The 23,306-nt window shown below is 46.4% G+C and overlaps 2 protein-coding genes across 5 annotated transcripts in view; one reads left to right on the top strand and one right to left on the bottom strand.

Annotated features, from left to right (window-relative positions):
- The first annotated feature begins 154 nt into the window (after positions 1–154).
- FAM161B (FAM161 centrosomal protein B) lies at positions 155–13,004 on the top strand. 2 transcript variants are annotated; one of them, XM_037127929.2, is made up of 9 exons: positions 155–237; positions 2,952–3,271; positions 4,059–4,606; positions 6,135–6,481; positions 6,958–7,085; positions 9,090–9,254; positions 9,485–9,584; positions 11,016–11,158; positions 12,166–13,004. In XM_037127929.2, exons 1-9 carry the CDS (start codon positions 187–189, stop codon positions 12,302–12,304), a joined length of 1,941 nt encoding a protein of 646 aa, XP_036983824.2. In that variant the 5' UTR covers positions 155–186; the 3' UTR covers positions 12,305–13,004. The 2 variants fall into 2 exon arrangements, with proteins under 2 accessions (XP_036983824.2, XP_053529278.1); XM_053673303.1 differs by having other exon boundaries at positions 11,016–11,099; positions 12,166–12,259.
- Positions 13,005–13,940: 936 nt separating this feature from the next.
- Positions 13,941–23,306, bottom strand: part of ZNF410 (zinc finger protein 410) — a 34,178-nt gene continuing 24,812 nt past the window's right edge. For 2 of the 3 annotated variants that reach the window (XM_053673304.1, XM_037127911.2), the window contains exons 8-12: positions 21,533–21,622; positions 20,942–21,067; positions 20,056–20,196; positions 18,496–18,623; positions 14,128–14,727 (exon numbers count right to left, since the gene is read on the bottom strand). In XM_053673304.1, the coding sequence (XP_053529279.1) occupies positions 14,689–14,727; positions 18,496–18,623; positions 20,056–20,196; positions 20,942–21,067; positions 21,533–21,622 (524 nt within the window). In that variant the 3' untranslated portion in view covers positions 14,128–14,688. Of the gene's footprint in view, positions 14,728–18,495; positions 18,624–20,055; positions 20,197–20,941; positions 21,068–21,532; positions 21,623–23,306 lie in introns of all 3 variants that reach the window. The other variant, XM_037127918.2, reaches the window with a different exon arrangement.

The raw sequence follows: 23,306 nt of genomic DNA, 5'->3' as shown, positions 1-23,306 counted from the left end.
GCGATCCTTGCCTTCTTGGGCGGGATGGGTTGGAGCTCCCTGGGCAGGGGACTGGCTAATGCATCCGCCTGGGAGCCAATCAGAACCCAAAGCTAAAAAGCGGGCGGGGCTTAATGCGTACAGCTACCGCAGCCACTGCAGTTACTGCTGTCACCTTAGCTTGTGTGTGTGTCTGTACCCAAGGAGATGACTGTGGGGAGGCCTGCGGGAGTCTCCGGCGGTGCTCGGAGCCTTCAGGTGAGGAGGGAAGGAAGAGGGGAGGAATCAGGTATGCGCCGCGGAAAGGGATTCCTGAGAGGAGACTGTTTGATGTTGCCTTGGAGACAGACGGCAGGGGCGTGCCCCGGAGGGGCGTGGGATTAGCTTTGACAGTGTTTAGGAACTCTTGACCCGAACCCCTTGAGCCTCACGTCAGGTTCTTTGTAGAACCATAGCAATCAATGGCCCTCTCAGTTTTCGCTTATCTTCTCGACTACCCTAGGTCTAATAGTACGATTGTTGTCTCCATTTTGTAAAAGAGAAAACTGTGGCTAAGAGAAATTAAGAAATTTGCCCCCAAACCCATAGAAACAGAAAGTAGAGTGATGATTGTTCAGGGCTGGCCAGGGAGTGTCGGGATGAGGAGGAAGGTGAGGTGGGGAGGGGTTGGGAGGATTGGGAAAACGGAGCGATTGCTACGTGGTGTAGGGTTTCTTTGGGGGTGATTAAAATGTGCTAAAGTTGTGCTGATGGCTGCACAACTCTGTGAATGTACTAAAACCCGTTGCACAACTTTAAATAAGTGAGTTACATGAATTTCATGCTATGTGAATTATATCTCAATGTCATTTAAAAAAAGGAAGTTTTCCTAAGATCATAAGCTCTTCAGTAGTGGAGTGAGGGCTAGCACATACCTTTGACGCAGAGTCCAGTGCTCTTTTCATCACCAAGGTCACCTGGAAGCCTGCAGTAGCCTGCTCCAGCTGGTTTCCAGCTGCAGTCAGTCAGCCTCTAGTCCCGTTCTGGCACACCATGCCAGCCCATCTGAGGGTGTCTCGTGCCACAGTCCTCCAGCCACCCTAGTCCTCTTTCAAGAGTCAAGTTTGTTCCTGCCTCAGGTCTCTGCCTCGAGGCCTTTGAGGTTCCTTGAACCCAGAAACCACTCACACCAGATCTGATCAAGGATGGCTCCTTTTCATCAGTCAGGTGTTAGTCCAAAACTCCTCCACAGTGAGAAAGTAAAAATCATCCTGGGGCTGAGAAAGGACAACTCAATCTGTAATAGACACAGATGAGGCCAGCGGCAAGATCAGCAGAAAACAGTGTTTCTCATCGGACCACAAGGATCTATAAGATGCCTAAGACCCCTTATCAGTTGTTTAACTGGTCCCACTTTGTTCTTGTGACCTTTCAAATAAAAATTGCTAAATCGTCCGCTTACTAAACTATGGCCTCTTCATGGCAGCATTGATCCAGAGTTGATCCCTGCTTCCCCTAACTTTCATTAGAATTATCCAGGACAGTCTAACCCTAGGAGAAGCCCCTCTCCCACTCTCTTACTGAAAGCTACCCCCTCCCAATGTTGTCTATCATTTTCCATGGTTTACTGCAGCAAATTAATAAACTCAACTCTGATTATAGTACAAGTATACACATATATCACAATATATGTCTATCTCTACATAGATATATGTAGTCTCTATCTGATGGGCTTTTGTAGCCCATCATATAAAGAAAGCTTCCCATAGCCACTCTGTCGCTCTGTAATCTCAGTTTTATGGCTTTCACTTATAGCATCTGTCTCCTTTCACTAAAATGTAAGCTTCTTGAAAGTAGGGACTTTGTCTTGTTCTCTGCATAATGCCTAGTACATAGTAATCACCTGATACATATTTTCTGAATGGATGGAATATTTGAACCCAGTTGGGTTTCCCACATTCTAGGACATTGCTCATTCAGCTATGCCACATTGTCTTGCCTAGTGTTAATTATCCACTCCTAGTGACACAGTGGAAATCAGCTAGAATATGAGGAAAGCAGAGGTGTAGATGGGGGAAGCAGGAAAAGAAGGATGGCAAAAGTTGGTGAAACCCAAGTTGGACAAGGCCCGAAGTGTGGCCAGCATCGTGGGTCGGACTGGAGTATGAGGGGCAGAATGCATGGTGCAGAGTAGGTAGGTGCTCTGTAAATGCTCATCACACTGCAAGAAGCAGGGGCCCAACTTTAGCTCTTCGCTTCTCTCTTTCCTGTCCTTTGTCAATCGAAGGTCACTGCCACAATTCAGTGCCAACAGAAGTTCCCAATCTGGGGTGCAGTACAGGAGAGATTTCATTCAGTAAAACAGCTCAAGTGTTGCAGCTCAGTTTGCAAACCTGGGTGACACAGCCATGGCATGATGCCGCCTTATATAGAGGAGGGTCTTCTCCCTGGTCCCTGACTGTGCAAATGAGGAATCCAAATGTACACGGTTTGATTAGTCCATAGATTTCACCTGTTATGATGGGTCAGTAAATATGCAAATAAGGGTATAGTTGCACAGCTCCAGTTGGATAGGGTAGGTCTTCAGCCCATTGGTTGAATTACAGCCCTAGAAGCACTGTAATAAAGACCCTTATGATAAAGGGTCAGCTCAGATGGCAGAAACAGTGCAGGCAGCTCGGCCTGCAGCTGTTCCTTGATACTCAGTGTGCATCTCTGTAAACAGTGGCTGCTGCACTCTGGTTATGAATTTGATCCCAGTTCACCACAAGGAGCCCTTCTCGGCTGTTACATTCTTTCTTGGGGTTGATACCTCCAACCAAGCGTACTCCATACACCAACTTGAGAAATTTCTTTAGAGCAACAAACACATCTTATTTTACTTTGTTTCTCCCAAGTCCCTAATATACAGGCTCATTCAAGGTGAAATTAATGGTTCTGTTTTGAATGCATTTGAAATTATAGTTTGACCCCAGTCTATTCTTTCATTTTAGATATTTCCCCCGAAATCCCCCTCAGACAGAGAGGCAGAAGAGGAGCTGTCTGGGAATGGGCTGGTTTTGTCGAGGGCTGGCAAACTTGATGAGTTCCTCAGCCTAGAGGAGACAGATTCTACTTCTCCTGACTCACCTGGGAGCTTTTATGAGACCCTGAAAGTGCTAAAGCAGAAAGGCAGGTGGTGCCTGTCAGAATCCTCTCACGAGTCTGAGCCAGACAGTGATGAGAGCCTCTCTGAAGATGATGAGGACCTGGAGAGTTTCTTCCGAGACAAAGGCAGGGGGAAGCCACAGGCCCGGGACCCCGCGGCTCCGAGGTAAGGCACTGAGGTTCAACAGCTGCCTCGCTGTCCAGCTCTGCCCAAGTCACGTTCCTCTTCCTCAGTAAAGCCAAGACTGTTTCCGAAAGTGGCCACTTACCCAGGCTGCAGCAGAATCAGCTTTCAGGTCCAACCATGTGTTCTGATTCCTACCCAGCAGTTCTCCATCACTTTGGGTAACACTTAGTTATCTGAAGTATGGGAACTGCTTAAGTGATGCCTTTCTCAAACACACTACCTTCCTGAGAGTGACAGTGAGGTACATTGACCTTGGCCAACCCCTGTTAAATGTATGCACACTTTATCTCATTAAATATTTATTTTCTCCTCCCACTAACCCTTTAAGTAGCTGTCATTTTTGCCATTCTGCAGACAAGGAATTGAGGTTCCGAAAGAACCTTGCTCAAGGTCACACAGCTGGTAATGTTTTGGAGCAAGATTCGAACCTGGCTCTGTCTGACTCCTAAGCCCTGCTCTGCACCATTGCACTGTCCCCCATATATAAAAATAAATAAATTTGAGTGCTGAGTGGCAATCCTTGGATCACTTTTGAGAAGAGACTACTTACTAAAGCTACTAGATGGCCTGTGGGAAGGAGGGTGGACAGGTTGACAAAGGCACAGGCTTCGAGGCCCATGGGTCTGTGATGTTAGGCCAAGAAGCTGGAGGCAGCCTGCTGGAAGGGAGGACTAGGGCGGAGCAGGCAGGGGGCTCTGGGAGGAGCCGGGCCCCCTAGGGGGCTGCCCTGCCCTCCAAGCACAGGGCAGCTGCTTTCTCCCTCCAGGTGTGGCTCCACACGACGCTGCAGCTCCCTGAGCAACGTACCCTCCGACATTCCCAAGTTTCAGTCCCAGTCGCCTGCAGGCTCCAGGCCTCCTGCCCAGCACAGAAGCATCAGCTCCTGGGCATCTTCCATCACCGTCCCTCAGCCATTCCATATGACGGTGCGCGAGGCCCGGAGAAAGGCCCGGTGGCTGGCCTCACCTGCCTCCTTCGAGCCTGAGAGGCAGCAGGCCCAGAGGCAGGGCCAGGAGGAGGCTGAGTGCCACCGGCAGTTCCGGGCACAACCGGTGCCTGCGCATGTCTACCTGCCCCTTTACCAGGAAATCATGGAGCGTAATGAGGCCCGAAGGCGGGAAGGGATCCAGAAGAGGAAGGAACTGCTCCTCTCCTCTTTAAAACCCTTCAGCTTCCTGGAGAAGGAGGAGCAACGAAAAGCTGCTCGACAGAAGGAATTCACTGCCACTGCTAAGGCCGAGGTCTCCAAACAGAAAGCTACTAGAAGGATTCCCAAGTCCATTCTGGAGCCAGCCCTTGGGGACAAACTCCAGGGTAAAGACATCTTTGCCCCCTTGCTGCTGCCTGCCTGGGGGTGCCCTGGGGATTTAGTCAGGCTTGGGGGTCAGCCTGACTTGGAGATGAACTGTTTAGGTGGACTTGCTAGAGCCCACACTCAGTGCAGGCGTGGGCATAGGGTTGGGTCTGTCTATCTAAGGGGGAGCCCTACAAGGAGCAAGGAACGAGGAGAGGTCCTGCAGGGCCCCCCAGCTTTGTCCTGCTGACCTCTCCCTGAGTGAGTAAATGCAAAGCCTTCGCAGCGGCACACACGTGAGAGCAGAGAGCCAATGAGACAGCCACCAGCAGCTGCCCCTGAGGAGAGCCCCCACCCCTCCTTCACCCTGGCAAGGTGCTCATTTCAAGAAGCGTAGCTCAAAGAAGAGACTCAGGCTTGCTTGCTTGTTCAGTAACATGTGCCGTGCCCCAGGCACTGTTCTGGACTGAATGGACTTGTGTCTCGGAGACATTATAGACACGTAATCACAACCGTGACAAGCCATTTGCAAGGATTATAGGAGGAAGCCAGGGGGTTCCACATAACAGAGGGACCTAACCTAGGGCATGGTGAGGAGTGGGCATTTAGGGCCCTAGAGAGAGTGAGCACTGAGGCTGACCCTGCAGGACGAGCTGTGTAAATGTGGCAAATAGGAAGAGTGCACCAGGCACAGCTATAGTGTGGAGGGAAGAGAAAGCTGAGCCCCTCTGGGGGATGGAAAGGTAGCGGGGATAGAGAGGAGGGAGCGTGGGGAGGGGAGGGGCCTTGCAGGCCATGGGAGGGAGTTTGGACTTTACCCAAGGACCCAGAGGAGCCATTGGGGGTTTCAGCAGGGTGGGCACGACCAGATTTGCAGCTCAGGAAGATCGCTCTGGTTGCTGTAGAGATGCTGAGAGGGGGAGGCGCAAGACTGGAGGGACATGGATCTAACAGGAGGCTATTTCAACCTTTTAGTTAAGAAATGATGAAATTAAGAGCAGGGATGATGAAAAGAGACGGGACTGAAGACAGGTTAAAGAAGTATGAGACGGCAGAACAGGTGGGATGAGATGAGGGAGGGCGGAGACCAGAATGATTGGGGCAGTGGGCTTGGGCATTTGGGTGGGTGGCGGGGCTTTCTCTGAGATCCGGATTCCCAGGAGAGGAGCAGGTGACTGACCCATCCTGCTCGTCTCTGAAGGAGGAACTGTAGAAAGCACTCGGTGAGTGTGATGGTAGCTGACTCTGCCACCTGATTGGCCCTTAGCAGTGCTGTTCTGGTCAACGATTATTAACCATCTCTCTGGGGGGGGGGGGGGGGAAGCAGGCTGATTTGTAGCAATTGCCATTTCCCATGGCATAAATATGCCAATCGTGGCCAATTTTAGGCTTCCCACATGATGTCGACTGGCTCACAAAATTCCTAGGAAGGTAACCATTGGTTCCAGCACATCGCCACTAGTGTCTGAAAGACAGAACGTTCCCCAAACCTTTTGGTATGAGTCTCAGTCCCTTCTCATTCATCAATGGCCTGGTTTTTCTCCACAGAAGCCGAGCTCCTCAGGAAAATCCGCATCCAGATGAGGGCGCTAGACATGCTCCAGGTGGCCTCCTCCCCCCTCGCCACCCCCAGTGGCACAGCTAACCCTCGGCCCCGCACGGCCACGCGAACACAGGAGGAAAAGCTTGCGTTTCTGCACACTGACTTTGAATTCCAGCCTCGGGTGAATCCTGCTGTCCCTGACTATGAGGCCCTTTACAAGGCCTTCCAGAGAAGAGCTGCCAAGGGAAGGGACACCCGAGAGGTGACTCGCAACAAGCCCTTCTTGCTGAGAACCGCCAGCCTGTGTCGCACTAGGCGGACCTGTGATTCTGCCACCACTGGAGGGAGGGAGGTGAGAGCCCAGGCAGTTGTGGAGGTGTGGGGGGGTGGGGGGTTCTGAGGCCCAGAATCCAAGGAGGGCCACATCTCAAGGCATTTTTCTAATTTTTTTTAAAACACCAGTTCAGGCGTAACCAGATCCTCAGACCCACAATTCCTATAAACTTAAGACCACAAGAATACTTCTTTTGCTTCCCCCTCTCTAGAGAAGTTGCAGAAATAAGTTCGAGCAAGTGTGGAAGGCAAGGAGTTGGGATCAGCTGTGGTGCCCCTATACCCACTGCAAAGAACTCTCCTCACTTGATTAAAAACTTCAGGATTGATATCCAGGTCTGTCCCAGTCACTAAACTTGAGATCTCATTACCCTTTGCTTTAATCCCAAGAAAAAGGATTCTTGTCTGACTAGTCCTTCACTGAAATTGATTCCAGGTAAGGTACGAACTAATCCCACACGCTCTCCCACCAACACCAGCCTTCGTTCCCTCTAGGACTCTCCACAGATACCTGCCACACCCCGGCCAAGGAGTCGTTCCCTGAGTGGCCTCACTTCCCTCTCCGCCAACACCCTGCCCGTGCACATCACAGATGCCACCAGGAAGAGGGAGTCTGCAGTCAGGTGAGTGGTCAGGCTACAGAGCAGAATACTCAGATTGTGGCCCACATGATGGAAGTTACCCTGCTGCTGGGCCTCCTCTCCTGTTATCAGAAAGGCCCAAAAGGGTGGAAGGAAATCCTCTGGTCAGGACAGAAATACACATGGTCCCCCACACTTAGTGCTGGAAAACACCTAGCCGTCATTCAAAAAATACCCACAGGGGCTTACTCTGTGCCAGGCATACTGTTAAGGCTGGAGATGCCTTGTGGAATCTGTAGTTTAATATCTAGTCTGAAATACAGAAGAGCAAAGAAGCAACTGCCATATTCGGTGTAGTACAGTGAGAGGGAGCACAGGGGACTCGGGGGCAGTGGGAAACCTGGGGCAGGGGTCTCTCGTAATAGATGTTTAAGGTGAAAGCTGGAGAAAGAGGCATAAGCCCAAGCCTGGAAAGAAAGAAGGTTCCAGATGGAGAGAACTACATGGGTGAAGACCCACAGATGAAAGAGGAAGGAAGCCATTAGCAGTTCAGAGAAGCCTGAGGGTGGGAGGCTGACCCTGCCCCAGAGACGTGGCACCCGTTGTGCGTATTTGAGATTCTCTGAGGCTCATCTTGGAGAACCATCAGAAGTCAGTTGAGAATCAGGCACCTCTTTTTTTAAAAAATAATTTCTTAAGAGAGCTTATTTATCTTTAGAGGGGAAGGGAAGGAGAGAGGGATAGAAATGTCAATGTTTGGTTGCCTCTTGTGCAACCCCTGCTGGAAACTGGCCTGCAATCCAGGCATGTGCCATGACTGGGAATCGAACCGTGATCCTTTGGTTCACAGGCCCGTGCTCAGTCCACTGAGCTACAGCAGCCGGGTCCAGGTGCCTCCTCCTTTTGAACTCTGACTGCACTGTGTCCAGGTGTTATTCTCATAGAGATCGCTAGGGCTCCCCCACTAGGCCTCTGAGAGGACCAGCATCTCAGTGCTTCCCCAACTCGCTCACAGGAGCCCATGGATCCAGCTTGGCCCTTTAAGACCCACGAGAGATTGTAGAAATGTACTTAGAATCCAAGGGATATTTCCCCTTTCCTCAAATTTCGTAGAGCTACTGAATGCCTCAATATCCTGAGGTCCCGGTGAGATAGGCGCCAGGAGCCAGAGGCTGGCCCACCTATGGAGGATGTCCACAGACATCCTTGAAAATAGGGAGTTTGCCATATTACCAGATTAAACCTCAATGTCCTCCTTCCTAATCTGTCCATTTGAGTGTAAACACCCAAATGCAGGAGTCCTGACCGTTTTTTTCTTTTGGTGGAACTCTCCATGGTACCACATCAAATATTCACAGAAACCACCTGCTACAAGTTGACCCCAAACTGTGCATCAAAAGAGGTCCATTTCCACTTTTCTGTAGAGATGCAGATTTGTATTCCCACAGGACCATGCATCCAAGCACCGTCCAGCCACCTGGTTATAGCACAGTTTATACACCGGGGGCAGAGGCGCAGGAGCCAGACATCCTGGCTCTAATCGGCTTTCCCACTGGAACGCTGGGTGGCTCTGAGCAAGCGGCTTGCCTTGCTCTGAGGCCATGTCTCCTCCCTTATAAAAAGAATAGTCATGGTTCCTAGTTTCTAGGGCAGCCAGGGTTACACAAGATGATGGCTATAAAGCACGTGCAGGTCATCTGCATTAGTTCAGGGCAGGTAGCTCAGCAAGTGGTAGGTAGCTATTTGCATTTTGCTTCAGGATAGGCAACGAGCCGGAACGTTTGGCTGTTTAAGTATGGATATTTTAACTGGTTTTTCCCTTCAGTGAGTGAACTTCTGGGCTAGAATATTACTGTATCCAGAGTGCTGCGAAGGTGTCATGTACCCCAGCATTTCATGCCAGAATCTTTATCTTTCCTAAATGCCAGGGAGGTGAATTACCCACCACACTCACAGTAAACACTTACTCTCCAGAGAGTAGTTGAGACTGCGTTTAAATATACCCAAGTCAGTCATCTGTATTCTTTGTTTGCCTCCTCCCTGCAGAAGTTCACTTGAAAAAAGGGACAAAGCAGATGAGAGCACTCAGTGGCTGGAGGCTCACAAAAAGCAGCGTCAAGCCATGTCTAAGTCTGTGGCCTTGCGTGCGAAAGCCATGGACCCCCACAAGAGCCTGGAGGAGGTGTTCAAAGCAAAGCTGAAGGAAAACCGGTCAGTGTCCTCTATGTGTCCAGGGTGGACTGTCTTGGGATCCAGCATATCATTGACCTTGAAATCGGCAAAATGGGGTTATTAGGGTGAGCTCCTCCAGTTGCACCGTCCTGGGTTTTGCCAGGCACAGTGAGGAATTTACAGTGTCCATGGGTCTCATTCTGCTTAATTAGAAGGAAGGGTATTCTGGATTGGAAAAAGACCGATTTTAAAAATCTTGTTAATCCCAGGAACAATGACCGTAAAAGAGTAAGAGAGTATAAGAAAGAATTGGAGGAAATGAAAAAGAGAATACAAACAAGGCCCTATCTCTTCGAACAAGTTACCAAGGTAAGAATAAACCACCATTCATTTTCTGTCTTTGGTGAAAGGGCTCTTAGAAATTATGAAGTTTACTCTCTGAGCATTAAACATTTCCTTGAGGCTCAGCAAAATTCTAAATTGGGCCCATTACTACCATCTTTCCCCAAAGTGAGTAGTGTAATAGTGAATGTCGTTGGGCTAATTTCACCCAAGACTGGACTCCAAGGCATCTATAATGGGGTATTTCGCTTCCTGGAGTTTTCACTCACGTCTGGCTTTCGGTTTGACTCAGAGCAGGGGTTAGATCCCAGACACACGGGGATAGTTTTGCTATGCTGGTGGGCGCACCTTTCACTTACTGGTGTGACTGGAAATCCAGTCTTTTCTGCTGTCTGGAGCCACTGCCCACCGTGCTGGGAAGACGGCTCTCCTCCTGCGGTGCTGGTGCCCCGGGCATCCACAGCCCCAAGATCCGTGGCACATTTCTAGGTCTCCAAGGACTGGGATGCTCACAAGCACCCTGCAAGGCCCTTTCCAGAGTAGGTGCCTTTCAGGCTGGAAGAATCATTTTAACATGTTCTCTAGACTTTTAGGGAAGTCGGACTCAGTTGCGATCCCCCTACGGAAGCTCTGGAGCTGCCTGAACAGTCTTTGAAAGGCCACCATCCCGGGCAGCTTTGGGCTACATCAGATTCTGAGGATCACTCTCCTCTCCAGAGTTTGACAGAAGTTGGGGTTCCCTAGTGACCTGGTTCCAAATGCTGGGTATTGTCTCCATCTTACAGGCAGTGTACCATCTAGGCCTTTCCTGGGTCCACTCCTTCCCACCCATGTGCCTGTCACACACTGGACTGTCTAGGATTTACTTAGCCGCTTGCATTGCTCAAGGATTCCCATGCTGACCTCTCTCTTCATGTTAATTTTTTTAAGCAAGCTCATGCTCAGAGCTCAACAGGTTTTTTACACAACTCTAGAAAAAATGCAAAGTACTTGATAGGATTTTACTCTCAAACACTTAGAACAAGTGAAAACCCTTTTCTGGTCCACATGCAGACCACCTATCCTGTTAGTGCAGCTTATTTTGTTAATATTTTAATGTTCCTGATGATGTTTGGTTCCTTGTAAATCTTCAGTTTTCAGTTCATCATTTTCATCTCGGTCTCACTTGGTCTTCTAAAAACCAAAAAGTCTTGCTTCTCAAAGGTGTGGCTCTCTAATAAATATCTGGCATCTCCTGGGACTGTTAGAAATACAGAATTGTGGGTCCCTTCCGAGACCTACCAAATAAGTCTACGTCTTTAACAAAATGTCCAGGTAGTTTCTATGCAAATATGTGTCCACTAATTGGGAGGGGGGTGTGAGCAGTACTGTAAGGATACTGAGGGGGGTGTGAGCAGTACTGTAAGGATATCAAATAATTCACAAGACAGCTCCGGAAGACTGATTTCCATTCCACAGGACCTTGCCAGGAAAGAAGCAGAACAACGGTATCGAGACACCCTGAGGCAGGCGGGGCTGGACGAAGACTTTGTGAGGAACAAGGTGCGGGGCACCAGGGCTGTGCAACGGAAGGAGCAGTCAGAAGTCCACGATTACCGCAGGTGCTGTAATGCAGTGTTGCTGCTGTCACTCTGCAGCTCTCTCAGGCGACACTCCTGCTAATGCCCCAGCAGGAACCTTCGGAACAGCAGTGCACATTTTGAGTTACTATCCTGTAACTACAGAATACCATCCAGAGAGCTCCAGATAGCACATTTGAATTTGGAGATCAGTGCAGCTGTGAATAAAATATCATCGTTGTATATAAGAACTAGATTCCTAAAATTTGAAACATCTTTTTTCCATTCCAGTTCCAATGCCATCAGTCAAAAGTGTTTCCACTCCATTTTTGAAAAGTCACATAGCCTTGGGCAGTGTAGCTCAGTTGGTTCGAGTGTTGTCCAGTAGTTGGGTGTTCGATTCCTGGTCAGGTCACAAACTTAGGTTGCAGTCTAATCCCTGGTCAGGGTGCTTACCAAAGGCAACTGATCGATGTTTCTCTCTCTCTCCTGCTTCCTCTCTCTTTAAAATCAATAAACATTTTTTAAAAAAGATTTTATTTTTTTGGAGAGGGGAAAGGAGAAAAAGAGGGAGAGAAACATCGATGTGTGGTTGCCTTTTGTACGCCCTCTACTAGGGACTTGGCCTGCAACCCAGGCATGTGCCCTGACTGGGAATTGAACTGGTGACCCTTTGGTTTGCGGGCTGGCACTCAGTCTACTGAGCCACACCAGCCAGGGCTAGACATATTTTTTAAAAAAGAAAAACCATGTATATTTTTTTACTTCCCATAAAATGATAAAACTGCCTTTCTAGCACTCTTTCAAAATAAGTCATTAGCACCACCTCCACCACTGAGATCATACCAGTCAAAGGGAGAAAACATACTATCTCCAATATTGTTTTGTTTCTTAAAATCCTAATGGCCCCTTCCCGTACTTCCTATCCCCATTTTCCACTTAGAAATTTCCTTTTACATCATACATAATGAAAATGTTGAGACCATCCGTAAGCTTTACATAATGCTTTAATTAAAAACATTTTCATAATGTTTTGATTTATTCTGCAGCACCCATGAAACTACAAAACGAGGCATCAGAGGTCCACAGCAGGATTTGGAAGAATCTCTAGAGCAGCCTACAAGCCCCAAGAAAGAACAGGAGGAGCTGTCTTATGAATTGCTAGATAATCTGAAATCACTTGCCTAACCAGCGCTCTTAAAATTACTGCTGTCCAGTACTATGAAGCAGCCAGTGTGGGGTTCGATCAGTAAATCCACGTGGAGCAGCTCAGGGTGGAAGGAGCAGAGCCGAGTTGTGTCCTTACTTTGTGCCTCGCACTCAGATGTGCGGACAGAAGGGCGCAAGCCTCAACGCCCCCAAGGGCTGGTCAGAAAGTAAGTGGGTCAGGTGGGCCAGCTGTGAGACAACAGCAGGAGCCTCTGCTGGAATACGGACCTAGATCAACTGCATTTTCAACAGATGCCAGAAACCCACACATTGGCAACTAATTTAAAAATGCCCTGGATGCCCTGGCTGGTGTAGCTCAGTGGATTGAGCGCGGGCCTGCGAACCAGAGTATCGAGGTTCGATTCCCAGTCAGGGCACATGCCTGGGTTGTGGGCCAGTTCCCGGCAGGGGACATAAGAGAGGCAACCACACATTGATGTTTCTCTCCTTCTCTTTCTCCTTCCCTTCCCCTCTCTCAGAAAATAAAGAAAGAAAATATATTTAAAAAATGCCCTGGCTGGTGTGGCTCTGTGGACTGAGTGCCGGCCTGCAAACGGAAATTTCACCAGTTTGCTTCCTGGTCAGGGCCCATGCCTGGGTTGCGGGCCAGGGCACGTTAGGGGCAAGGCAGCCAGCTGATCGATGCCTATCTCACACACTGATGTTTCTCCCTCCCTCCCTTCCCTTCTAAAAGTGAATAAATAAAATCTGAAAATAATATTACCTAGGACTATTGTATGGGCAAAATAAAATACTTGGGGGTCGATAGGTTTGCAACTTCTAGTCCAGGGCTTGTCAGCCTCAGCACTGTTGACAGTTTGGGCCTGATGAGTCTTTGCCAGGTGTAGGGAGATTAGCAGCATCCCTGGCCTCTACTCACTAGACGCCAGTAACACTCCTCCAGTTGTGACAACCAAAAGCGTCTCTAGACACTGCCAAAGGTCCCAGGGGGGGGAAGGGGGAGCAAAATGTCCCCAGCTGAGACAACTGTTACAGTATAAAAGGCTGTAACAAGTAAAAACGGCATTTTAAGACTACAAGTAATGGACATGAACTCAATCTACATTATCATCCCAGGATGACTATACGTGTCATTTAAAACGGTTCTTTCCCGCTCTCTATTGGGAATGTGATCTGTGCGCGTGTGTGCATGTGTCAGCATGAGGCCCATCTTAAATCTGAAACTCCTCTGAAGGCATGACTTTCTACTGGTACTGGGTCCTTGGAAAACTTTTCTTCTCACCAACTGTAATTAGATATTCTCTCTCAGCAGCTGAAGAGACAGGATAATAGCAGAGTGCCCACTCTAATGGGAACAAGTTTCTCTCTCTCTCTCTGTCTTCCTAGAAAAATTCCAAAGTATCTGTTATTGCCCACTTTCCAGACTCAGACACAGTCCTCCCTGTGATGACAGAGGGGCTCTGCGGACTGCACTCTGGGTCTGCTAGTTAGAGATGAAGACGTTCACGTCACGCTCCTTAAGACCCCTGAGCTCAGGGTCATCGGCATGGGATCCTGAGGGCACATCACTACCTCACCCTAAAGGGGAAGACAGAACCATTTCTCAATCTCCTCACTAACAAAACAAACTGTCTGAAACGAGAAGCCAAAGAACTGACTGGGCTGTTTTGTTTATTAAAGGGAAAGCAACTGAAGCCCTGAATCATGATTTTTTAACTTAAAAACAAAACCCCAAAAAACCCTTTTAAACATGCTACTGTATGTTCCATAAACAAAGAAAGGAAAGTGAGCACGTAGAGGGGTATGGGACATGACGGCACCTCAGCTGGGCCAAGTAGGGATTGATTCAAGTAATTTATTTATTTTTTTTGCAGCCCAGTGGCGAGAGTCTCTTACTCAGGTTGCTAAAGGAAGGGTGTCACAACAGAACCGACACCACTCCCTTCTCCAAAGCAACAAGGCATCTGGAAAGCTCAACTTCTTGGTGAAGTTTTACGGTTGGTGGCAGGACTCAGTTCATCCATGTGAAAACACAGCTTAGTCTGGGGTGAAAGCTCTTCACTGGAAAACCTCTCAACAGTTATACAGGGAAACGTCAACCAACATTTCATCAAGTTCATTTCCGGGAGAAGTCCATCCCCAAATTTTGCAGTGGGAGGACAGGCAGGTACAGTTACCGGCCCACACCCACGGCTCTCTCCCTTTCCTGGACCAGATGAGTCCGAAGAGCAGCTCTCCTGTATTCACCTTCTACGCCAGGGAAGATGCCAGAGGAGGAAGTGGGGTCTCGTCATTCGCAGGTTCACTTGGGTTCTGGCGGACGGTGAGCCCGAAGCAGCCGTCGCCACGGTGTGTACTCTGGGATCAGGTACAGCTGCTCTTCCAGGATTCAGCACCCAGGCTCATGTCCGTCTCTCAGTTAAATCTCCTTGGCTTAGTAACTGAAAAAGAGCAAGAGAAATCTGGAATGGGCCACCACTAAATAAAAGAAAAATAATTCATACTAAGTAGAAAGTTTATGAGTGGGAGTAGGGGACACACTGCAGGGGTTAAGTCAAGGACGTCTTGAGAGACAGGCATATACCGGCCTTGAGACAGCACTGTGGACGCTTCTCGATGCTGTCATTTTCACTATGGCAATGAAATACTCTAAGTCTATAAACCAAACCATGGTGTGTGCAGTCGTGTACTTACTGGTCAGTGATGGGGGAATCTAACTTGCAGGGCAATCAGAAATGGTAAAACCAAGAATCCTGTCAGTCAGTCTTAAACCAAGCACAGACTACAAGTTCAAGAAGAAGTGAAAGGACTTAGAAGGCTATTCCCAAAGAGTTCTACGTGAGAACTAGACCCCACTCAGAACAAATTCAGGGAGTCCCTGGGCTTACAGCACAGGGGGCAAACACAGGCCTGCTGGCCGAATCCAACCCTCCACCTGTTTTATCCATCCTGGCACCTTGCTTTTACCTGGAGGCAGTGCTGAGCTCTCGCTTAACTGCTAAGGAGTAGTCACACATACACAGTCCGAAAATTACATTCGACTCGGTGTACTACATTAATGTATTGCCTTCATTACATTACATTAATGAAGGCAACCATGAGGCTGATGTGGCCCCTGGTGAAAAGGAGTCTGACAGCCTGGCCTAAAGGAACACCCTTCCTGTGATGAAGGGAGATGAGCCTGGGGGACTGCAGCAGGGTGGCAGCTAGATGATCTCCTCCACACTTAAGGTGGTCTGCTGAAAGGTGGTTTTGTGTAATAATAAATGAACTTGGGTTCCACTTTATTATGAAAAGAAAATGAGATAGGAATCATACAGTGAAATTCAGAATACAAATTGCACTTATTAAAGTCTAATCAGATAAATTCTTGAGCAGGAGATGTATATATTTTTATTTCAATTTGGATGAAGGTAATTTAAGCAGAAGTTAACAGTATAGAATTTAAAGACATTTAAAAAAATTTAAGGAAACCACAGGTTTCATTTGATGCTGTGTGCTAGGGATGTAAGAATGGTGTTTTTAATCTAGGCCAAGCCAGATGTTTGAACTCAAACTTAGCAATGGCGCTTTCTGAGAAATGTTATAGAACTTGTCATTTGTGTTTCTCTTTGTTTTATCTGGGAAACATTCTAAGATATAGTCAAGTTAGCTGGCAATCACTCATACTGCTTCTCAAATTCTCGAATGTGAACTCAAGATGACATGGGACCCCAGCTGGGATGACCTTCAGTGGGCAGGAGGTCCAAACGCCCCAGTGGGCCTGCACAAGAAGAGTCCTCTGACTCTTGGGAGACCTAGCAACACGGAGGGAAAATGGGACCTGTCCAGTTTGAACCATCTGAGTCAGATGTAGTTCTGATATATTTTCCATGAAAATGTCTTATACTTGATTTGGTTATTCTGTGATAGTCTTCATGTTACTTTTAGTTTTAGAGCAAATTTACAGGCGTCTGATCAGTGCATCAGTAGATTCTTACAGGTCAATATATAATGCGTGGGGACCTCCAAAGCCAGAATTTGGAATGGGCATGTGTCATTTTAAGGGCTGCAAATCCCCTGATCCTTCTCCAGCATCTGTGAGTCCCCAGGGAACCAACACTCCTCACTCACTGGAGGAACGATCAGTTGGCACCTAGACCCTGGATGAGGAAGAGGACTAAGGGTGGAGCCCTGAGGGGCTTACAGCTTGAAAACAATGAAGGTACTGGATTGGCCAAAGAGTTCATGTGGTTTTTTTCCCCTAAAATAAAAAAGCACATTTTTCATTTTTACCAATAACCTTATTGATTTGGATATTTTGAGTATACTGGCTATCTACACATGGTATAATGTTGACTGTTGTGATTAATGTCCCAATTTGATTGCTATCAACTTAAAATGGTCTACCCAACCAGATGAAGCATCATCCAGTGAGAAATCTTCAGCGCAAAACTTCACAAACCACTATGACACCTTCAGTCAATTACAACACCTCTTGATAACACTGCACAAATCCTTTTCTGCATTTCACTTTGTTTTTACCTTTCTTGAAATAATAAAGCATATGCTGAAAATGTTGCTTATTTTCTTCTACGTTTAATATTAAAATGGCTACCCCCAAATTCACTAATTTTGATGTGTTTTTAAAATGCACACTGATATGACAGCTGCCACAATACAATCTAACAAAACTGTTTCGTATGAAGTTAAAGACAAAGTGCTACTACAGGCATCTTGCGGAAAAAAACGAAACAAACTTTTGGGCCAACCCAGTATCATGGAATGTGATTAGCCCACCTTAACAAGGAAAAGGAGGGGGTGAGCAGTGGAAATGCCCGTTATAAGAGGAAGATAATAATGGTAATAGTAAAGAAAAGACAGAAGGTGTGTTTATAAATATACAAGGACCCATGAGGAAAAACAACAGGATAATATTTTTAGCTACATCTAAGGGCAGCACTTTCCACTTTGAGTTGATAATATTCTTCTATTACGTGTCTGGGGCTCCCACTATGAAACAGTTACTTAGGGCCCTAGATGGGTCCTTAGTGTCCTCCTGGGGTGAATGAAGGCTGAGTTTTGGTGTTTTGGTGGCCCGTGTTCCCGTGTCTGCCTGAGGGTGTGAACGGGTATCATCTAGACAAGGACACTCTGAAGTCAATTCCATGACCTACCTGCCTAGGTTCAAGAGAAACTGGGGACATGCTTCAGAGCAATAGTCAGGAGAAAGTAACTTAGAAAGGAACCAAAGGAACGTGTGTCACATACCAGTGAGTCAGCTCCAACTCCTGGTGGCCCTATGAATGAGCGAGGTCCATGACCTCCTGTCCTCACCAGCCCTGCTCAGCTCCCGCAGCCTCGTGTCCATGGCTTCTTTCATGCAGTCAGTCCGTGTCATATTTTCCTCCCGCCTTCTATTTCCCCAGCATTAATGTCTTTCCCAATGAGCCCTGTCTTCCCATGATGTGTGTGAGGTAGGACAGCTTCAGTTTTGTCAATGTTTCAGGCTTAATTTGCTCTGGGGCCCTCTTGCTTATCTTTCTAATGGTCCAGGGTATCCACAAGAGCTTTTCTCCAACAATGTATTTCAAAGGAATCAATCCCTCCCTCCCCCCCGTCAGCCTTCTTCACTGTCCCATTTTTGCATCTGTTCATAGTAATTGGAAATACAAGAATGTGGATGATCTCAGCTTTGGTCTCTAATAACACATCTCTACTCTTAAAACCACTCTTTATTTTAGATGATGGTTCTCATTCAGTAAGTCAATGAACACATTTCTATATGCCCAGCTGGGTCAGCCTGGTATCTCCTGGACATATATATAACCCTATAAAAATGAACAATAATTTTTCAAAATGATTTTGTTACTACCTTTTTACTTAAGAACCACTTAGTCTCAGGATGTTATTTCCTTCATAAAAATGAAAGCAAACTCATCTCATAGCAAGACAGGAAACAGCAGGAGCAGAAATTCACTACAACATGTGAATACAAAAAGTTGAAGCTAAGGGTCTCACCTGTAACTGACCAGGCCCACAATTCAGGAAATCCCATCACTTAAGCTCCTTTCAAAGCTAGACTTGTACTGAGCTTAAAAGAACATATTCTATTCCAAATTTCCAGGAAACTGAATTGAAGAATTTTGCAAATCCCCTGAACTAGATTCCCAATCACTCTCCACATTAGTGTCCACAGGACAAAGTAAGGGCCAGAGAGAGTGTCTTACCTCCTGTGGATTTACGGCCGTTAGGACAGAAACCTCATATGACTGCCTCCCTGGCTGCATGGTCACCAAGTGGTGTGTCACATCAGGCACTGAGGACAGGGGGCGTGGGGATCCTTCAGCAAGCACCTCTGTGAAGCAACAGAAAAACTGTTTCAATGAAAAGTGAATCCAGGCCTATACCTACTTGAATTACCAAGTCTCTTATTAATAATTTTAAAATTGCTCCCTGAAAAACTGAATCCCGTGTTCCTATATTAAGTCCAAATTAATATTTATCTGATAATCACTATTAGTGAATTTCGAAAGTATTTAAAAAAGGGGATGGGAAGAACCGGCAAAAAATCTTGATACAGGAGCTGATCACTTTTCAATATACCACTTGAGAGTAATGCGGCTTCATCACTGTTAACTGGATTGAAACAGGGTGCAAGCTGCTTGGATGGGCACATCAGAAAACCAGAGCCGACCCCGAAAGCAGCCACCAGTGACACCAGCGGCACGCTCTGTGCAGGTCAAGCACTAAACCTCGCTACAAAGTTCCTACTCAGAGTCCCCTCCTTCCTTGCCACTTTATTCCTTCTGACTGGCAGAGGACCGCCAGGCAATTTCTGCGCCTCACGCTTCAGTCGGCCACTAGTGTCATTCACAGAACAGAGGGGCCTTCAGTTGTAGAGCTGGGCTCTGTTGGCTTCATGCAGAAGGTACACAAATGTGGTCCCTTATGCCCCAAACTGACTGAGCAGGACATGAGTAACTAAAATGTAGACCTCATACTTATTAAATGTTCATTAGTGGGATCACCGTGAAGATCTTTTGACAACAGTTTCTATATAAGCCACTTAGCCCTCAAATAAATTTAAATTTCTTTTAGGGGCTCTTCAGCTTAAATTGCTCTTCCAAACTATACCAGGTAATTTAATGTTTGCTTCTATACTACCTTCTGTTCACTCAATCTTGTTACCCGTTTGTTAAAGTTTTAACTTCTCAATGAGATTTTAAGGGCCCTGTCTTCTACTTTCGTCTTTCCCACGGTGCCAGGCACAGAGTAGGCACTGAATAAATGCATGCTGACCTCACCTGTTAGGTTTTTCAGAGAAGAGGGCCTGGCCTGTGTAACTTGGGTGACATTTCTATACCAGAGAGGAGCAACTGTTTCCTAGAGAGCCCTTTCTTTTCTCCAGAAGATATGGCTTTTGAAGGTATGGAGAAATTGCTTTATATCTCCTCTGTAAAACCTGGTTATGTTCTGTTTAAATGTTTTAAAAGTTAAGTTCTTCCATAACTGCAATAGGAAAGATAGAAATAGTTGGGCTAATATGCTAGGATTATGCATAATTTTTTTAAAATCTTTATTTTATTGTTACATCATCTTCTCAATGATTTCTTTTTTTTAACAAATTTACTTATCCGCCCCAGAGACAAAGAACACTGATGCTGCTAAATCATAGCACAGCTACTCACAAGAAATGAAATTAAAACCTCCATTCTGGAGACAACCCCATTCCTTAGTCTCTAGTTGCAGCCCATTTTCCCCAAATAAAGGAGAGTTAAAACTCTTACCATCATCAACTCCTAGGATAGAATTGGTATTTGGTAGGTTCAGTGACTCTCCACCAAGGCTGGGCTGGGAGTTCACCGACACCAGGCTTTTACTGGGTACTGAAGCCTCTTCAAGCAAACCACTGCCCATAAGTGACTCGGCTGCACAGAGAAAGGATGTGAGAGACATACAGCAGTCCAGGCTGTGCCTGGTCCCCATTTTCTTTGACAGGAAGCTGGCCTTTTCTTTCAGAACTAAAAATTAACCTGTATCTTGGATACCACCTCCTATTTCACCTACTTTTGGAAAGAAGAGTAAGCCTAGAAGGGGAGGGTTGGGCCTTATGGATAAACATCCTTGCTTGTGATCAGCATCTGGATAATAAGCATATAAAATGATGTGGATGGTTCCTGAGAAATAATAGTTTGAAATGAAATCATTGGTTAAGGAAAGACACAGAAAAGGTGCAATAATAAAAAGTGCTATCGAATTTAAGTTAGGGTAAAAAGGGAGGCATGCCTGATGTGTAAAAACACCGAAACTCCTGTCATGCAAAGTCTGTATCGCAGTGACACTCAGATGCTGGCGTGTGGACCAGCACTAGTCACCCCCCAGCTCACTGAGGGAGCTTTTAAAACAACAGGTTCTGGGATCTTACTTCCAAATAATCTCATTTATCAGGTTTTGTTTTGTTCTGTTTGGGGGGGAAGAGTGGACAAGCAATATGAAAAAACATGTTTGAAAAGCCTGCAGAGGACTTTACTGTACAGTTACATTTGGAAACCACTAGCCCATCAAATGACACCAGGTCTCTACCCAAAACAGAATCAGAAAGTTTCCAGACAACCAGGCAGCCCCGTTACCTGGCAGGAAGACACAGCCCTCCACCGGGCCCTCTCTCCTCACCAGTTTGCTCCTGCTCTTGACTCCCAGCTGCTCCCAGCTGCAAGTGATGCTTTCTCATGTGCACATTCCTGCTCCCACTTTGAGAGAAGGTCTTCCCACAGACTTGACACTGATGAGGCTTCTCTCCTGAAACAGGCCACATTAAGACAGGAGAGCCAAAAAGACAAGCACGTTTCTGACAAGAAAATGGACTCAACCTAGATGGAGAAGCCCATGGAACGTTAAATTAATCGTAAGAGGCTGCTCCTTCTCCCACTCACCACCTTTCCCCCACCTTTCAATCTTCAGTACATGGAAGAAGCCAGAAAAGTCACCAGAATGGCTCAGCACACTCACTGTTCCCAGCCCCCCAACCGTTCTAGACCCACTGCACCGCTGCCTTCACAAAACATCTTTGGTGTAAGACCATGGCAGCCACACAGAATATTTGCTTCCGCATTCAGATCAGCCTTCCCTGGACCTCTAAGATACATACCATACTCAAGGACTCCAGCCCCAAGTTCATAATATCCCCTTATCCTATTTCCTGCTACCATTCTCACAGTCTTCACCATTCTCACTTGAAGTTCTTCTGCACCATGGCCTGAGTACCTGAGTGAACCACCAAATGCTTTCGGAGGCTAGAATATTCAGCAAAGGAACGACCACATCCCTGTGCTTCACAAAGAAAAGGCTTCTCTCCTAGAAGGAGAACATGAGATAAAGACTCAGCCTTCTGAGGAACTGTCACTTTCTTTTCCCATCAATCATTTCCTGTTTCCAGTGACTTACTCTGATTTTATAAATCCACACTATATAATTTCATCTGGGCTATCTGCCCAATGTCACCTCTCCACGACCTCCCAGTATACACCCACCAGGTGGAAAGTGCTGCCCTTTCCTCTAACAGCAGCTGCTTCTGGACATCATACTTCCGCCTCCCTCCTGGCTTGAGAGCTGACCCCTAACTGCACTGACCTACCTTTCTCAGGGACCCCTCTGGGGTACCAAGATTAACAGTGTGTAATTTATGCTGCCAGAGTTTTTACCTTATATAAATTCTCTTTAAGAAGCAGTTTCTAGATCCATTTAAAAATATACATTTTAAAGGTTATAAAGTAGATATTATATATATTCTCATTTCATAAAACAAATGAAAACGTATTTAGTCAGAGGTACACAAAAATATCTGTAACGGTATATTAAAAGTAGATATACTAACAATAGTACTATATTTTCCTCTTTTTGCTTTTCTATACTTTTTCCTACAATATTACTGTTATCAAACATGCACGGTAAAAACTGAGAGGGCCCGCCGGGGGTCTGATATTGTGCTGACTGCATAAGACGTTGCTCTCTGGGGAGACTGGGTAAAGCACACACTGAACTCCTTGTACTATTTTTGCAACTTCCTGTATGTCTGTAATTATTTCAAAATAGAAAGTGAAAATAATCAGATGCAGTGTCTGTCCTCTAAGGGTCACAAGACTAGTGTGAGAAAGGTAAATGTAAATAATTTAACATAAAGTCTTGTACAAAAGGGGGTTTTAGCATTTAGAAGGGGGAGGGACTCTATGATCTTTTTTTTAAAGAAGCTTAATTTAAGCTGGTCTTAAAAGATGACAAGGATGGAAGAAAATTTCAGGCACAAGCAGAGCCTTGTTACTCAAGAGTGCCTGAGGTCAGTGCAGAAATGACAAGAGTGAAATAATGAGAGCTATGTCTCTTTTCCTGGTTCTTGACAGAGAGCTCCTAAGGTCCTTGTAAATAGGGGTGGAAGTAGAATCTTTTGTCTTAACATTTATTTTTATTTTTTAAAAAAATATTTATTTTTTGAAAGAAGGGAAGGGAGGAAGAGAGGGAGATAAACTTTAATGTGTGCTTGCCTCTCATGCGCCCCCTACTGGGGACCTGGTCCACAACCCAGGCATGTGCCCTGTCTGGGAATCAAACTGGGGACTCTTCAGTTTACAGGCCAAGTCTCAATCCACTGAGCCACACAAGCCAGGTGAAATTGATGAACAATGAGAAGATTAGCAAGGGACAACTAGTAAGACTTAGAATGAAGAGAGAAAGTCAGGTTATCCTCCAAAGTAAAAGAAAGCATTTTGAGATGTTCGGTGTTATAAAATGCTACAAAGATGATGATCGGCACAAGGTGAAAAGATCACTGCATTTGACAATAAGGCATGCTGAGCTCTACTTCTTTCTTAATCTGGTCAGTTAGATGTTTTACTTGTTCTTTTATTCAAACTGCTTTCTTGAAGCAAGTATAGTTTACTCTTTTAAGAAACAGCTGAGCCCCTTGACCAGGTAATTCAGTTGGAGCACTGTCCTGATACACTGAGACTGCAGGCTCGATATCCGGTCAGGGCACATACAAGAA

The sequence above is a fragment of the Artibeus jamaicensis genome, unplaced genomic scaffold (assembly GCF_021234435.1).
Source record: "Artibeus jamaicensis isolate MK-2021 breed Jamaican fruit bat unplaced genomic scaffold, CSHL_Jam_final contig_851, whole genome shotgun sequence".
Lineage (NCBI taxonomy): Eukaryota > Metazoa > Chordata > Mammalia > Chiroptera > Phyllostomidae > Artibeus > Artibeus jamaicensis.
Note: the sequence above shows the minus strand (reverse complement) of the source record. Positions and strands in the feature narration are given on the sequence as shown.

What these genes read in the sequence shown, in the direction of transcription:
- FAM161B (XM_037127929.2), top strand. Translation starts at nt 187, where the DNA reads ATGACTGTGGGGAGGCCTGCGGGAGTCTCCGGCGGTGCTCGGAGCCTT. An exon ending in GCGGTGCTCGGAGCCTTCAG is followed by an intron (nt 238 to 2,951) that starts GTGAGGAGGGAA and finishes CTTTCATTTTAG; the next exon opens with ATATTTCCCCCGAAATCCCC. An exon ending in GCAAAGCTGAAGGAAAACCG is followed by an intron (nt 9,255 to 9,484) that starts GTCAGTGTCCTC and finishes TGTTAATCCCAG; the next exon opens with GAACAATGACCGTAAAAGAG.